Genomic DNA, 16,228 nt, shown 5'->3' with positions numbered 1-16,228 from the left:
CATCAATTATCATACAAATTAGTTCTATTTTTAACCAAATTTGGTTCATTACATCCTTGGATGAGCCTGAAAAATGCTATTCTTCTTTTTTAATTTCATGCCATTTCCTTGTAATTGGTTCAATCAATCAAACTTAAAGAGATAGTTTGGGTGTTTTGAAGTGGGGTTGTATGAGGTACCTATCCATAGTAGGTGTATTACCTGCAGTAGATGATGATCGGCACGCCCCCAGCATTGAGAAACAGACAGGAGTACCGACACCGGAGCAAAGCAAGACAATGCTGTGGCCGGGGACGGCAGAAAAAAATATATTAGCCTCCTAAAAGAAAGGCCCACTTAAAAAAATCAATATCCGTTTATATGTACGCTATATTTAGAATATTTTCACCACTTTATCTTGCCGTCAGACAGCTCTTTCCTTCTCCTTTCTGATGGGGAACTGAACTGAAAGTGAAACTTATCTATGCTCTCTCCAAAGCCAACAGGGTCAGATGACAAAAACAGTATAGATACGTTTCACTTTCAGTTCAATTCACCATCAGAAAATATTGTAAATATAGCGTACACTTAAACGTGGGCCTTTCTTTTAGGCGGCTAAAATATATTTTTCTGCCGTCCCTGTCCACAGCACTGTATTGCTTTGCTCTGGTGTCGGTGCTCCTGTCTGTTTCTCGATGTTGGAGGCGTGCCGACCGTCATCTGCTGTTGGTAATCCAGTCCAATCTTGAACTGGTTGTCATTGGTTGTGAAACTGACATATTGTGCCGTTGCAACCACTTTTCTACACCGAGCAATCCTGCCAAATCTAATAGCATTTGAGCTGTGGTTAGTGCTACACCAGCATCATAAATGGTTGTGTCAGACTGACTCAATTGACATTTTGCACCATCCATCTTTAAACAAAGCCTGAATGTCTTCAAACAGGATTTACTTCAAAAAATCATGGCCTCCTTAGCCGTTTGCATGAGTCTCTGAGTTCTTTCCAGTGTGGTTTACAGTCAAGAGAAAGGGGTCACATTTTGGGGAAATAGCTGAATTCTGCATTATCAGCAAAACTCTGAAAAACAAGCTCAACATTGATGCCAATTTCCAAACTTGTGTTACAGATTTGTTTTATTTAAAGCACATGTTCTGTGTTCTACTGTGACAGAGTGACTCAACACCAATTCAAGAATAACATCCTATAAAACTCCTATTACTTCTGATGACTTGCACGCACTGATATGTAACCAAGAAGTATCAGATTTTGTGGTAAAGTACAGAGTACAGAGACAGAATACATTATGACCTTGTGAGTCTTTTGGGATTCCTGTTAATGACACCCTGATCTAATTGATCAGACATGAATAAATCAGGAGTGTTTGCTGTCTACGAGGGAAAAGAAGCCAATGAAATAAACTTGCCTCTGAAGTCAGCTGTTTTTATTGCATGCATTTATTATTCACTGACTTTAGGGTCCCTCCAACCAAGTAATCATCTTCATTGGGTTCAAACTGAAAGTTTTCAAAACATCTATTTTTAGACATCTTATGAATAGTCAAGAGGAATCCTCTTATCAAAAATAATGTTTCGAGACAAGACATTATGTGCTTAAAGAAGATGTTTAATTTTGCAGCTTCCCTTATAGAATATTTTTGTCTGAAACTACAACCCCATAGGTCAACAGCCGAGAGCCTGTCCAATCAGAATGAAGCAGAGCTGCAGCGTCGCCTGGCGGAGCGGCAGCAGGAGATCATCCACATGCAGGAAATCCTCGAAACCAAAGTTCAGCTGCTACAAGAGGTACAAACAGAATACACATTCACTCACAGGATTCATGTAGTACTAACTGAAAAATAAATTGCAATAAACAGGAATTATCCTTTAAACAAGATGACATCACTTATGATCTTTTTCCTCCTGTCTGTGTTGCGTTCAGGAGGCGGAGCTGGCGCGAGGTGAGACTGAGCGGATGGCCTCGCTGGCGGACTGTGAGTCTCAGCGCTGCCTGGCTCTGGAGAGAGAGATGGTGGAGAGGATGGAGGAGGAGAGGATGGAGGAGGAGAGTGGAGGCTCAGCTGGACTGCTCACCCAGCAGGCCCTGGCCGACAAAAACAGGTGACTTTAACCTCCCATTGAAAACATTCATGCAGTAGTTAGTTAGTCACAGCTTTTTTGGTACTATTTTCTCACTTTATAGACACAATTTGTCAACACAGTTTATGGATTAATAAAAAAAAACCTAGTCACCAGAAAAATGTTGGCATTGTAGGTTTCTGCAAACCACTCATGGGATACGCTGAATGAAAGTTTCTAAACCAAAAATATGTTTCATATCAGCCTTGTATCACGCTTGTAGAAACACACAATGCCACATGGTTAACATTGTGAAATGATTGGTTAGGTTCAGGCAACAAAACTACTGTTAAGGTTGGAAAAAACATCATGGTTTGTGTATAAATAATAATGTAATAACGTAACGTAACAACCATAACAACGTAACTAAATACATAACAACCGCACTTAGCGGACTTTCTTGGGTAACGTTACATAACAAGTGTAACAATGTTTCGTAAAACATTACAAAAAATGTTGCGTATGTTGCGTAAACTTTACATAAAATGTTACGTAAAACCTTACGTAAAACCGTATGTAAAACAAGGTTACGTAAAACAAGGTTGTGTAAAACAAGGTTGCGTAAAACAAGGTTGCGTAAAACAAGGTTGCGTAAAACAAGGTTGCGTAAAAAACGTTGCGTAAAAAAACGTTGCGTAAAACATTGTGCGTAAAACAACGTCGCGTAAAACAACGTCGCGTAAAACAACGTCGCGTAAAACAACGTCGCGTAAAACAACGTTGCGTAACAAGCTTAAAGTTAACGTTTACTTAACAGCAGTCTCCTGGGTGAATGTCCTGCGTTTGTTTGACCCATCCACCATCCACACTTTCTCGCGTGTTGTACTCCTTATTATACAACATTACTTTCAATAACGGTTGCTCATTGTACTACGTCACTTGCTCTGACTGATGCAAAAATTACGATATTAAACATGTCCGTGGTGCAGAAACATACAATGCCATCATTTTTTTCCTGGCAACTGGGCTGAAAATAACGGATTCAGTAAAATGTACAGTTGCTTTCTTTGGTTCTGGGAGGTGTCTGCCGGTCACTGTTGATATCAGCAGGGGTGTAGGATTGGGGGGGTAAAGGGGACTGAGTATACAAGGCCTTCATGTGAGGAGGGCCTGCTAGATGTGGAGAGGCGCCTATGCTTATGTACAGGGTCCAGAACCTTGTACTGCGCCCCTGGATATCGGTGCTATTCACAGCACTGTCGACACTGATCCTGCTGCTGACGCTGGTATCGACTGACCTTGTCAGAAACAGTCTCATGCCTGTAACAAAGAGCCAGAGCTCTGACCTACATACTGTGACTGACCCTGGGTCAGGTCAGTGAACTTCACTGCAGCATTATATCTCTCTCTCTCTCTCTCTCTCTCTCTCTCTCTCTCTCTCCATCTCTCAGGGTGATCGAGGAGCTGACACAGCAGAAACATTCGCTGGGTCTCCGGGTCGAGGAGCTTGAGGTCGAAGTTCATCTTTCCTCTCCTCTCAAGAGCAAAGAACGTGACGCTGAGGTATTTTTGCCCCGTCCACACCCTGCGAAAAAATCCATACACATGCTTCTCAAACACAGCGGTACTGTTCACACATCAAAACACATTCTAATGACAACTGGGCCTGTATATAATAAATTGCACTTAAGAATGAAAAGTTAAAAGTTTAAAGTCCCTGGTTAAGACCTTAAGTCCAGGTTCTGAACGTGACCCAGTCAGGTGAGCCAGTTGCGGGTTAAATTCCTCATCAAGTTACCCCTCATCCCTCCTCTTCTTCCTGCTATCTTTGTGTTTTGGCTCAGACCCCAGACTGACAGGCTGACGGACTGACTGAGATATCATAACTGTTTTTATTTCACCACGTGGGTCAGTGGAACTTTGGCAAAGCAGACGAGCTGCAAACCACAATGAAGATGAAAACACGTGCATGTTGTGGCTGACAAGGACAGACCCTGTATGGTTATGTTTTCATTAGAGTGGATATCTTAATTGTTGTCAGTCATGTAAGAACTGTACAGTTGTTAGAAAAGCAGATTTTACATTGTACTTTCTGTGTAACATAAGTTTTACTTCTTTCCCCACAGAGTCACGGTGACAGCCGAGTCCATGCACAGATGCAGGTAGGAGAAACATTTACTCACCACTGTGTATGAATGAGATGTGTTTATATACACTCACCTTGTTACTGTGTATCTTGGTAGCTGACTCCCCTCTCATTACAACACATATACTGAGTCATTAAGCTTGCATTGTTGCGAAAGTTTGCATGTAAGACGATGCTTCATGACTCCCGGTCTTCCCAGTGATTCCTCCTCTATGATCATAGAGATGTAGCTCCATCTAGTGGTGTCATGTATTTACTGAGGCCTTCACAGTTTGGGAGCCTTTCCACTTTTCTTCCACATTTCAGTTGGAAATATTGTACTTTTTACTCCAATTCCTCTTTCAGCTGTGCAGATCAATTTTTTACATGAAAACCACAAGATAAAAATTAGTCTTAGCTTAAACTCCCCAATAGGATATGAAGTTACAATAATATAATGCTCTGAAATGAACCAGATTATTTTCATCTTTGATCCTTGAGAACATTTTACTACAAGTATTTCTACTTTCCTATTGCTTTTTTTTATTTATTTTTTTATTTTCCTATGACGCGGTCTCTTAAGACCTATTTCCTTATTTCTTCACTTTTTTCTTTACTTCCCAATACTTCTGCTGTTCCTGCTTTACTTATTACCTCTTTATTACAAAGCAAGACATTCCCTAAAACTGGAGATACAAGGTTTTCAAGTAGCCTATTGTTCACATAAATTTTCATCTTAAATATCAGATGCAGGATTTTAACATATTATAAAGTTTGTCAATTGTGGTACTTGTGCTTTTCCTGAAGTAAATGGTTTAAGCTACTACTAAAACAAACACAAACACTCTTCCTCTCTCTCTGTCCATCATGTATATGTATACATAGTGTATGTATGTATATAGTTTTTTCTAAACTAGAATATCACCTGACCCCAGATTTGCTGTTTGGTAATAACATTAATCACATTTATTTTAGAATATACAACATTTAAAATTGAAATTTAAACAAAAGATCTTAAAACTACATTTTGACATAGACTTTTAAAAAGGCCTCAGAATCAATTAATAATATAATAATAACTTTATTTTATTTAAAATAACTTTATTTATATAGCAGAGTTTACAAAGTGCTTTGACAGACAAAGCAAGCAAAAGCTCAATACAACAGAAAGCCAAACAGTGAGGCCAAACAAAAGCAAGACAAAACTAAGGCAAAATATAAACAGCGATAAAACAATACAATAGATAAAAACACAAATAAAAATAAAAAAAGCAATAAAAACAATAAAAAAGATGATAAGAGGACAACATCACAAAAAAAGCAAGTCTATAAAAACGGGGTTTAAGAAGTGATTTAAAAGAGATTACTGATTCTGGCAGGACGTTCCAAAGCCGAGGGGCCCTGATGGGAAAAGCAAGGTCCTTTTAGATTTAAGCCTTGACTTTGGAAAAGCCAGAAGGGCCCCACCTGAGGATCTAAGGGCTGGGAGCTGGCTCATATGGGGTCAACATTTCCGCTTATGTACTGTAGCTTGAGGCAAGACCTAGTTGGCTTTAAAGTGGTCAGTGAGATCTTAAAAAGTATTCTAAAACAAACAGGGAGCCAACGGAGAGAAGCCAGGATTGGGATGATGTGATGTCGTCTGTTGAACCCGGTGAGAAGCCTAGCATAGTAACCTCGCACCTTCTGGCCCTCATCACATCACTTTTTTTGTAACTTTTTAATCCAAAAATCACTTTTCAATTAAATGATCACAAACCAGTTGTCACACAGTGAGCCTGGAGCTTTTGGGGGTTCACCTGGAGTTGTGGGTGTCCTGCCCTCACATCACCCCTTCCTCCAATATCAGCTCACTCAGAGAATCCGGGTCACTGCAGAGTCAGCTCTCATGTACAGTATATATACACTCCTGCTAATTTAGCCTCACTTTCCTCACTGACGCCAGTTATAATTATAATCAGCTCACTGTCTGCTGGCTGCTCCACACACAGACTTCGCTTCACGAGCTGGCCGCAGCAGCAGCGGGCTCAGAAGGAATCAGTTGTTTACTTGGCTCACCAACAAGTGAGACGTTTGAGAGGAGAAAATGAGCAGAGACACCTCCTCTGTCTGCGTGGACGTTAATTCTCCGCTGTCACACACTTTGGTATTTCTGCCACTCTGAGGAAAAATAAACAGCGGGCGCAGTCTGTCAGCAGTGTTTGGCACTCGTCTCTGATTAGGATTAATTGATTTTTGATTGCGTGCCTCATTCCAGCCGATCAGAGTTTCTGGTGGCGTGTCTCCAGAGGCCTCGCAGGGTGACAAATAGACACAGTCAGGGCCAGAGGAGAGTCAGCGAGTCCTGCGGTGGTCCACACACACACACACAGGAAAACAAATTACATGTGAGAAGAGTTGTATCAACAACACATCCACCCTGCTGCCATAGTGAAAGACGGATGAAGACTCGTGTATCTGTGGGAAAAAGTTCCTGGAAGTGTCTGTTGAAAATGACATCAGCTTTTTAAGAGCTGCTCGATTAAAGCGTCATGTGATTCACTGACACGAGTTTCAGGGAAATGAGAGCTCCCTCCCTCCTCCCTTTCATTCTGTGACATGCATGTGAAGGCCCCGACTTGGACTGGGTGCCCCTGGGAAACGCATGAACTCATTCCATGCTGACAATTCAGAGAATTTAATGAACCTGATGGAAAACACTCAGGCCTGTTTTTTGCACACATGCAGGCATACAGGGTTGTACTGACGTAAAAAAAAAAGCTTCATGGAAATAGAGAGTGTAGTATTTTGAAATACACAAGTTGTCACACAATGTTGTGATATTAATGATCTGTTTTTTTAACTGCTCAAGTTTCTGTTGACCTCAGCTCTGGGAGGTCGAACGCAGCAGTTTTAATTAAGCAGACAGACTAAACAACACAGTGAGCAGGGGTGACCAACAAGTATCCCACAATATTTACTGATGCTCTGCAGTGTTTCATCAGGTAAAAAACATCACTATAATAAGAACATTAAATACAAACAAGCAAGTGTCCAGTGGCTACAGCCCATTAAGGCAATCATATATTCAGAAACAAAGCCACAGGTGACAACATTTGAAAAGCAACGCAAAATGGTAAACAAACAGACAAAGCCCCAAAATAGAAATAATAATAATAAGTATATATATATATATATATATATATGAAATGGGGTAAAATTAAATAAAAAATAATCATAAAATGAGAAAGGTAAAAGGTATCTGTCAAGTAATCTCAGGCAAAAAACAAAATATTTTTTGCATAATGTCTTCAAAAAACTGATATAAGTTTCAAAACTGATTTTCAGTCCTGATTTGTTTTTGCATGTCATCATCTTAAAGGCACAACCTGCGATCCAAATGTATTTTTTTATTATTATTATTTATTGAAGAGTTTGGTCGCTCCATCATAAAAATAAAAATGACTATAAATTAACTTCCGTAACATTTTGTAGTTTTGTTAGTTAACATCAGTGATGGACACACAGCAGTAAAACAGGCCTAACTATAGTTTTATTTATCACAAGCAATTGAACAGCACTCAAAATGCTGTTTTTAATGCTGTTTAAAATGTATTTGATTTGGACTTTAGAAGAAATAATTAATTTAATTAACGAGATAATTAATTAAGGAAAGGAAAAATGAAGTTGCCTAATGTTTCGCCTGATGGAGTCCCTCCTTTATCAAAGAGAGACTACTATAGCATTAAAGGGCTCAGCTGCAGCAACCCTCCCATTTCCAGCAAAATGGTCCAGTCCAGACAGCTGCAGGAGGTCTCACTCCTACACTGATGTCGAGGACAGAAAAACTGAAAAAATAGGTAAACAAATCTGAGCCTCATCATCAGTTATGTCTCATTGTTTTAAATCTTTATTTTGTTTGCAAGATGGGGAACGAATCACTTTAAAAATATTTGTTAACAAAACCGATGTGAAACAAACAGACAGCAGTTTCAACTAGAATAGCCTAAGACTTAAAATCAGAACTTTATTAGATTTGTCATATACATATGGGCACATAAATGAAATTAGCCCTCTACATTTAACCCATCCTAAGCATTTTAGGATCAGTGGGCTGCTGTAAAGGGGTTCAGTGTCTCTCTCAAGGACACTCTGACATGCGGACAGTAATAGGAATCGGGGATCAAACCGCCAGCCTTGTGGTTAAAGGATGACCACTCTACCCACTGAGCTACAACCGCCATTAAAACAACAGCAACATTCAAAATAGATATTTAAAAATACAAAATAATAGAAAAGCAAAAATAATAATAAGTATTTATGGGTCATAACATCCTGTATGCATGTAGCATCATGATTCCCCTGTGTTTCAGACACTTTTGACATTTTATTTTTTTACCACAGTACATAAAAACCTCAAGTTTCAATAAAAATATGAGTATTAAATGTAAAAGTGCTCATAATGCAGAGTGGCTACTGTCTGTTATAGGCCTACTATGATATTATTGGATCATTATTATTGATCTACTAATAGCCTATAGCCCAAGCAGTACTTTAATGTTGTAGTTGGTCAAGGTGGAGCTAACTTCAACTATTTATTGGTAGTTTAACCTGTAACAATGGATCATATTTTATAGGCAAGGTAAGGCAAGGCAAGGAAGCTTTATTTGTATAGCACATTTCAGCAACAGGGAAATTCAAAGTGCTTTACATAAACATTCAAGAACATTGCAACAAAGTGCAAAAGGACATTAAGACATAATTAAAACAGTTGAAAAAAAATAAAAACATTAAAGATTAGAAAATAAAAACAAGCTAAAAATAAAAGCTATAGGATAGAAGCTAAAATGGAATATAAAAAATAATTGTTTTGGACTACAAACCAAAGCCCACTTTCAAAGCCAGACGGTGACTAGTTAAAGCTGCGAAGTGAGACATCCTCTTAAACGTAGACGATCTGTGGCTGCTGTCAACCTCGCCTCGTTGTCTCGTTATGAAAGCAGCTCCGAGGTGAGACAGACAGACAGACAGACAGACAGCCTCATCCTCCATCCTCCAGCCTCCTCTTCCTCTCCTGGAGCCGCTGCCGGTGAGGAGAAGACGGATCGGTCTCCGGTGAATCCAGACCGTCGACCAGGAGAGATCTGGGTGTTTTTTTCCGTGTTCGTGTCGGCTTGTAACGAACGGAGGAGGCTGCTGCTGCTGCAGCGCAGAGATGCTGTCATCACGTCATTGATTTAACATGCAGCTACAACACAGCGGTGACGTCAACCAACCGGGGATCGTTTCTATCTATTGAGACCGGATCGATCTGACATCACATGTCTGCAGTGATCCACTGAGGAAGTGAAAGTGCAACCATCACATCCGCTCTGTCTGTCTGTCTGTCTGGAGATCTGCACTGAATCAACGCTGCTGATGATCTCGTTGTCATGTCAACGGGATCCGACGAGACTTGTGCTTCTGAATGAGGAGAAACTGGAAGGATGCTCTGAACAGCCTTTATGATCAATTATAATTATTTATGCACCATAAAATCTCACTTTCTGCCCAGAAATCCATTTCATCAAAGCATCTTCAAGGAATGATATTGATGATGTTGGCAAAACTTTGAGATTTGAGATTGAAGGTTCAGTCTTGACCTTGGAAACTGTATCAATCTCTCACCACACAAGGTGTATTTAGAAGCTGTGCTGGGGCTTTCAACCACATCACACCATCTTCCTCAGGACTTGACACTGGATCCGGAAGGACGGAGGCTGAAGAGGGACAAAAACACATCAAAGCATCGCTGTATAAGACTTGTACTGAAAAGGAACTCCTTACTGTGATTTGAATGTATCCAAACTTTTTAAATCCAATCATTTTTAAGTTTGGATGAATGCAACTTTTTGTTTCTGACATACCTGGAAAAACTGTTGGACCACACCTGTACAAAAAGTCCAGGCAAGAATTTAACACTTTACTCTGAACACTTGGTGTTTTCATCCTTCAGTCCAAAGACGCCTCTTACATGCGACAACCTGACTTTAAAACGCTGCTGTAGCCTATTAGTGGTAGTCAGTTGTGATGCTGGACGTGGTGAAGATGAAGGAGGCGTGCAGGATCTGCTCCCGCGAGCTCTGCGGCAACCAGCGCCGGTGGATCTTCCACCCGCAGGCCAAGCTCAACCTGCAGGTGCTGCTGTCCCACGCTCTGGGCCACGAACTGACCCGGGACGGCCGCGGGGAGTTCGCCTGCTCCAAGTGCGCCTTCATGCTGGACCGCATGTACCGCTTCGACACGGTCATCGCCCGCGTGGAGGCGCTGTCTCTGGAGCGCCTCCACAAGCTGCTGCTGGAGAAAGACCGGCTGAGGCAGTGCATCGGAGGCATGTACCGGAAGAACAACACGGAGGATGGGAACGTGGCTCCGGTGGGGTCCGTCGTTGGGGTCGTTGGGGTCGTTGGGGTCGTTGGGACTGATGCGGGATCTGAAGACTCTCCTGTGGTGGATCTGTCAGTCCTGCAGGATGGAAGATACTCAGATATGATCCAGGATGATCTGACTTACTCTGTGTACGAATCCTGGGCAGATAAGGAGGATACAGCCCTGGACCACCACACCCATCACCACACCCATCACCACCACCAGTGCCCAGCGGCAGACTCTCTCTCTGGCCAGAAGCCGAGGCGGTGCAGGGGTTGTGCAGTACTCCGTGTTGCCGATTCTGACTACGAGGCGGTGTGTAAGGTTCCTCGAAGGGTTGGCCGCAGGAGCACATCTTGCGGCCCGTCTACTCGCTACTCAGCAGCCACTCCGGGGGTCGAGGACCCCCCCAGAACCATCGGAGAATCTGAGGCTACAACTGTCATCTTTGAGTCCTCTTCAGCTGAGTTGGACACTGATAACATCATGTGTGACCAGACGAGTCCCAGCCCGGCATCGTCCGTAGAATCTCTCGACACCGCCGTGGATGTCAGTTGCCTTCCTGCGAACCACAAAGAAAGAGCAGAAACTGAACCAGAGAAAGACCCAGAGGAGGCTCCAGCGAGAAGGGACACTCTGTGGGACAAACCCCCAAGCGAGAGCTCCCTCTCTGGGCTCGAACCGGTGCTAAGCCTCCTAAGGGGCTGGGAGTACCGGCCAGTGAGGCCTCGAAGGGGCAGCAAGATCCCAGTTCTGGTCAAAGCCAAACTGGAGCAAGGCCTGTCGCTGCTCCTGTCGATCCCACTGAGGTCACCCTGTGGAGGGGCAGCAGACTGTATGCTGTACCCCCACCAGCCTGTACCGGAGGTCGTGACCCCGTGTACCCAGCAGGAGCTGCAGGTGGAGCTGACGGAGATGGAGGAGCAGTGGCTGGATGATTATGTTCAGTGCGGGCCGTTCCGCTTTCAGCAGGTAGATTGGTAGCCACAACACCTGGTTGTTTACCTCTGATCCTGTGAGTGTAGATTTTTGTAGCTTTCATTTAGGCAGGACAGTAGAGTAAGATGCTATTGAGTTGCATTATGGGAAATGTAGGATCCAGGTTTTTTTAGAGTTTGACTCATACAAGCCACCAAAAGTCAGGATTTCTCGGCCTCTGCAGCTTCGATTTTGACCATTATTTTTTTAATCAGTTTCTTGCAAGTTCCCCAACTTTATGGAAGAGTAATGCTAAATTTCTAGAGGGCCCCTTTAATTTATTTTTTTTTCCTTTTGAATTTTAAAAATAAGGAAAATTGGACGCTGATCTAAAGTGTAATTAGAGGCTTTTCCGCATTTTCTCCATATTAATTTTGTTTCACTTATTAGTGGAATCATATTCTGAGCTGAGAAACGAGGGCCTGTTAACTATAAACACAGCTGACAGTGTCCTTTTGCAACAGGAAACGGGTCTAGCCTGGTTCCAGACCTCTAAATCACAGCCAACAAACAAATGTCTTTCAGTCTAATTATCAGGCTAAAACAGGACAACTTCTGGATGTTTGAGGAACAAAAGACCTGGCTTAGATGCCATTCTTTTAAAAGATATCCAGGTCGTTGTCAATGAAAATCTTTAAAAACTGAAAAAGTACAGAAAAACAAATGTGACAAGAAGATCGACCAACTAATTCCCTGTTTGTGCGCCAGCCATCCAGACTGAACAAGGTCAAATCTCTCTGGATTTACTCATCTTCTTCACCGCTGACAGAGCTGAAAACATTTGCCCGCCTTGATTACCCTCTCGGGGAGCATAAATACTCTTCCTCGTCGGTATCCTAGCAACACTTCCGTTGCCATGGGAACAGTCTCCCAGCGCTGAAGCAGTCAGTCTGTGTGAAGGGCTCTGCTCCGTCTGATCCAGCTTCATAACTTCTATTGTTATGTTAATGATTTGTGTGAATGTGGTTCAGCGAGCAGAAAGAGACAAGGCACCTCTGTTATGGTTTATTATGTTGGTGCATCGGTCTATTACACAGCAATATACCAGTCCGTACAAAAGACCTCTCACTCGGATGAATGAGGAAATTTACACACGGATAAAGACTCCTGAGCATTTTAAAACTAGATTCTGGTGAAAGTAATGTCTCTTAACTGACCTTTAATGCCAGAGGTCTGTTTCAGGATTTGACAGCAGAAGAGAATTATTAAAGATACCTTCATCATGCAATGACCGCAATCTTGCTGGTTTATTACACGTCACACTGAGCGAGAGATGGGTCAGAACTCTCTGGTCTCAATACGTCAGATACCGGTTTTGAGGCATGCCAGATTGCACAATGAATGTCTGGTGAATCTTATTGCTAAGAAAGTCATCAGCTCGCATCATCCGTCTGTGCCGCTCTCATGTTTGGAAAATGTAGCTCACGAGTTCACGTCAGCCTGTGTAATTTACATCTGATCATGCTGTGTTCTGATCAATCGTAGCAGCTGTCACAGTTTGAGAAATTTGGGACAAAATAAGATCTCTCATAAGATTAGAATAAGATTTCACCATGATTCTCTCATAATTGTTTTGGACAGCCCAGAATCACACACTTAATAGCCTAATTGCAGAGTTTGACTTGTACTTAGCAGCTAAATAATATGTATATAACTCAATTTCGGCGAGTACAGGCCAGATTTTACTGCGCATGTGTTATACCCCCAAAGATATGCTGCATTGATGACGGTTGATCCAGCCTCTTTCCACAGGCCTAGGTTCTTTCTCAACAACTAAAATAGGTGAATTGGTCCTTTCCGTTCTGTCCCAGAACATTATCTCTATTTGTAGTACCAACCAGATTAGTAGTTCTATTATGGGACCCATACAGTGTTGAATTTCTTTTTTCCTTCACCATTCTGCAGTCTGACCCTGTATTGATTGTGAGTCAGCTGTAGAAAAGGTCCCACATACAGCTAGCTAAAAATGTCCCAAAGGGCAGAGTGACATCACATCATTACATAGATCATGAAAACAAAAACAAAGGAAGTCAACAACATGCTGCCGTGGCAACAGCCGCTTCCCCAGGAAGTCATCCAGCAGCGAACTGACATCACTTTCCCCTTTCACTTAATCATTCACACAACAGCTGCAGGGACAACATACATACACATGTAACTGTGTTTGTGTCCAACGTTTCACCAACTGTTATCACGATTAATAATGTAAATATTAGGGGTAAGAGATATGAAAAACAAGAACATATAGAGTATAACTCTTAAATATTTTCGTTGTTAGTTGACCTGTGTTTTGCTCCCGTGTCTTCCAGAGGCTGATAGATGAGCAGCAGGGCCGGCTCGGTCAGTATGAGTGCGCTGCAGGTCAGTGTGTCGGCGAGTTGCAGAAGGCCCAGGACCAGGTCCACTCGCTGCAGGCCAAGATCAGAGAGAGCGAGACCAGGAACCAGGTAAAATCACATCACCCCTCCTCCCAACTCCAGACCTGCTCTTTATCTATTTGAATAGAAGTCGTTCAAGTCCACAGCAAGTGATGTGTTGTACTGAGTCTATTGTGTGTGTGTGTGTGTGTGTGTAGAAGCTGCAGGAGCATCTCAATGAGATGGAGTTGGAGCTGCGTTCAGCCCAAGAGGAAGCCCAGCGACAGGAGCGAAACATCCAGAACATCACTGATACTGTTAACTCCAAGGAGACAGAGGTAGAGATCGATGCAATACGATATGAAACGATACAGATACGGTACGATACATAGATAGATAGATAGATAGATAGATACAATACGATACAATACGATACGATATGATATGATATGATACGATACGGTATCATAGATACGATAGATACAGATACGATTCGGTACCATAAATACGATACGATAAGATAGATACAGATATGATACGGTACCATAGATACGATACGGTACGATATGATAGATACAGATATGATTCGGTACCATATATACGATACGGTACGGTACGATAGGGTACGATATGATAGATACAGATAGGATTCGGTACCATAGATACGATACGGTATGATACGATAGATACATATACGATTCGGTACCATAGATACGATACGGTACAGTATGATACGATAGATACAGATATGATACGGTACGATGCAATGCGATAAGATAGATACGATATGATACGATACGATACGATACGATACGATACGATACATACGATACGATAGTTAGATACATAAATAGATAAACAAAAAAGAAAAAAACTGATGGGAATGAATAGATTTAGAGAGAGAAAGAAAAGATTGACCACAGCAGAGTGTCAAAAGTGAAAATACACAATGAATGCACAGTTTCATATTTAAACGGTGTGCGTGTGTGTGTGTGAGCAGGCTGCAGAGATGTATCGGGTGATTGAGGAACAGAACAAGATGCTGTGTTCTCTCAAAGAGCTCGCCAACCACAGCCAGCTGCAGCAGCTGCAGGTTTGTTCTCCATGCTGTGGAGCTTCTTTATTTTTAGATTCATGCCACATCAGCCACTGAAATGACTTGTTTCTGGCTGACTCAAATCTTCTGATATAGTTTCAGTAAAGTGTTTGACCACTATATTAATTCAAAGCTTTCTTTGTCTCTCTTTTCACATCTGTCCCTTTCTGCTCTCCTGTGTTTGTCCATCTCTTATTGGCCCATCGCTGGGTGTCACCTGCAGGTGTCGGGTGCAGACAGTATTCGGGGTCAGGGCGAGATCCTGGCTCTGCAGGCGTCTCTCTTCCAGGCTCAGCTGGAGCTGCAGGCCGGTCAGCGGACGCAGCGGCAGGCGGGCAGGACGCAGGAGGACCTGAGCCGAGCCCTGCAGAGGCTGGAGACAGACCTGCAGGGGGCGCTGCAGCACAGGAGGGAGACGGAGAGGCACAACCAGGTGAGATTTGGTTGGTTTTGGTGCATCTTTTTTTTAATTTCTTTTAACGAGTCTGTGTTTAAATTTAGGGAAAATCAGACAACACGCATCAGCTGAAAGATCACCTTGCATCTTGGCTCTTTGTACTTTACTTTGACATGTGTGCATGCGTTATGTTCAGGACCTGCAGCTGGCTCTGGAGAAGGCCCGGTCGGCCCTGCAGGAGAGAGAGGAGCTGCTGAGAGACGGCAAGCAAGAGAGGGAAAGGCAGGACGAGGAGACAGAGAGGACCATCGGAGAGCTGAGGACGTCCCTGCAGACCAAAGAGCAGCTGATAGAGGTCAGACTGAATACATCTGCTCTCGTGCTTCTACATAAACCTGCACCAACACTTACTAACATTCACAGGATTCAAATAGAGGTCACATCACAGGAAAGTGCTGTGCAGATACTTTTCATGCTTTACATGCCAAACAGAAAACTCCACAGCTGAATGTGGAAGTTCCTCCGCCGACCACTAGATGCTCCAAGAAAACTCAGCTCAAACTGAACTGTAGTGACTCAGTAGTTCCACATTTGTTTCTAAAAGAATTTAGAATCTCTGTTGATGGTTTCACTTCTTCTAATGTGGTAGCCTATTTGTTTTAGATTTTTCATTAAATAGATAGATTTGGAGGCATGTTTACTTGACTGAAAGATGTCACAGCCTACCACACCCAGGCTCTGCCACTTTTAAATACATTTTCGGGCCCCACTTTTTCTGTTTTTATGACGCCAACACACACACACACACACACTAAGTAGTAATCTTATTTTAA

General features: G+C 42.4%; 1 protein-coding gene across 8 annotated transcripts in view; it reads left to right on the top strand.

Annotated features, from left to right (window-relative positions):
- The window catches only part of LOC119487799 (phosphodiesterase 4D interacting protein), a 114,311-nt gene that overhangs the window by 60,470 nt on the left and 37,613 nt on the right, over nucleotides 1-16,228 (top strand). For 6 of the 8 annotated variants that reach the window (XM_037768803.1, XM_037768800.1, XM_037768802.1 and 3 more), the window contains exons 1-6: nucleotides 9,128-11,539; nucleotides 13,855-13,992; nucleotides 14,121-14,240; nucleotides 14,903-14,995; nucleotides 15,222-15,431; nucleotides 15,592-15,750. In XM_037768803.1, the coding sequence (XP_037624731.1) occupies nucleotides 10,229-11,539; nucleotides 13,855-13,992; nucleotides 14,121-14,240; nucleotides 14,903-14,995; nucleotides 15,222-15,431; nucleotides 15,592-15,750 (2,031 nt within the window). In that variant the 5' untranslated portion in view covers nucleotides 9,128-10,228. Of the gene's footprint in view, nucleotides 1-1,658; nucleotides 1,783-1,918; nucleotides 2,098-3,506; nucleotides 3,619-4,181; nucleotides 4,218-9,126; nucleotides 11,540-13,854; nucleotides 13,993-14,120; nucleotides 14,241-14,902; nucleotides 14,996-15,221; nucleotides 15,432-15,591; nucleotides 15,751-16,228 lie in introns of those variants that run through there. The other 2 variants (XM_037768804.1, XM_037768805.1) reach the window with 2 other exon arrangements.

Source organism: Sebastes umbrosus, chromosome 5, assembly GCF_015220745.1.
Source record: "Sebastes umbrosus isolate fSebUmb1 chromosome 5, fSebUmb1.pri, whole genome shotgun sequence".
NCBI lineage: Eukaryota > Metazoa > Chordata > Actinopteri > Perciformes > Sebastidae > Sebastes > Sebastes umbrosus.
The sequence above is the reverse complement of the archived record's forward strand: the minus strand, read 5'-3'. Positions and strand labels throughout refer to the sequence as shown.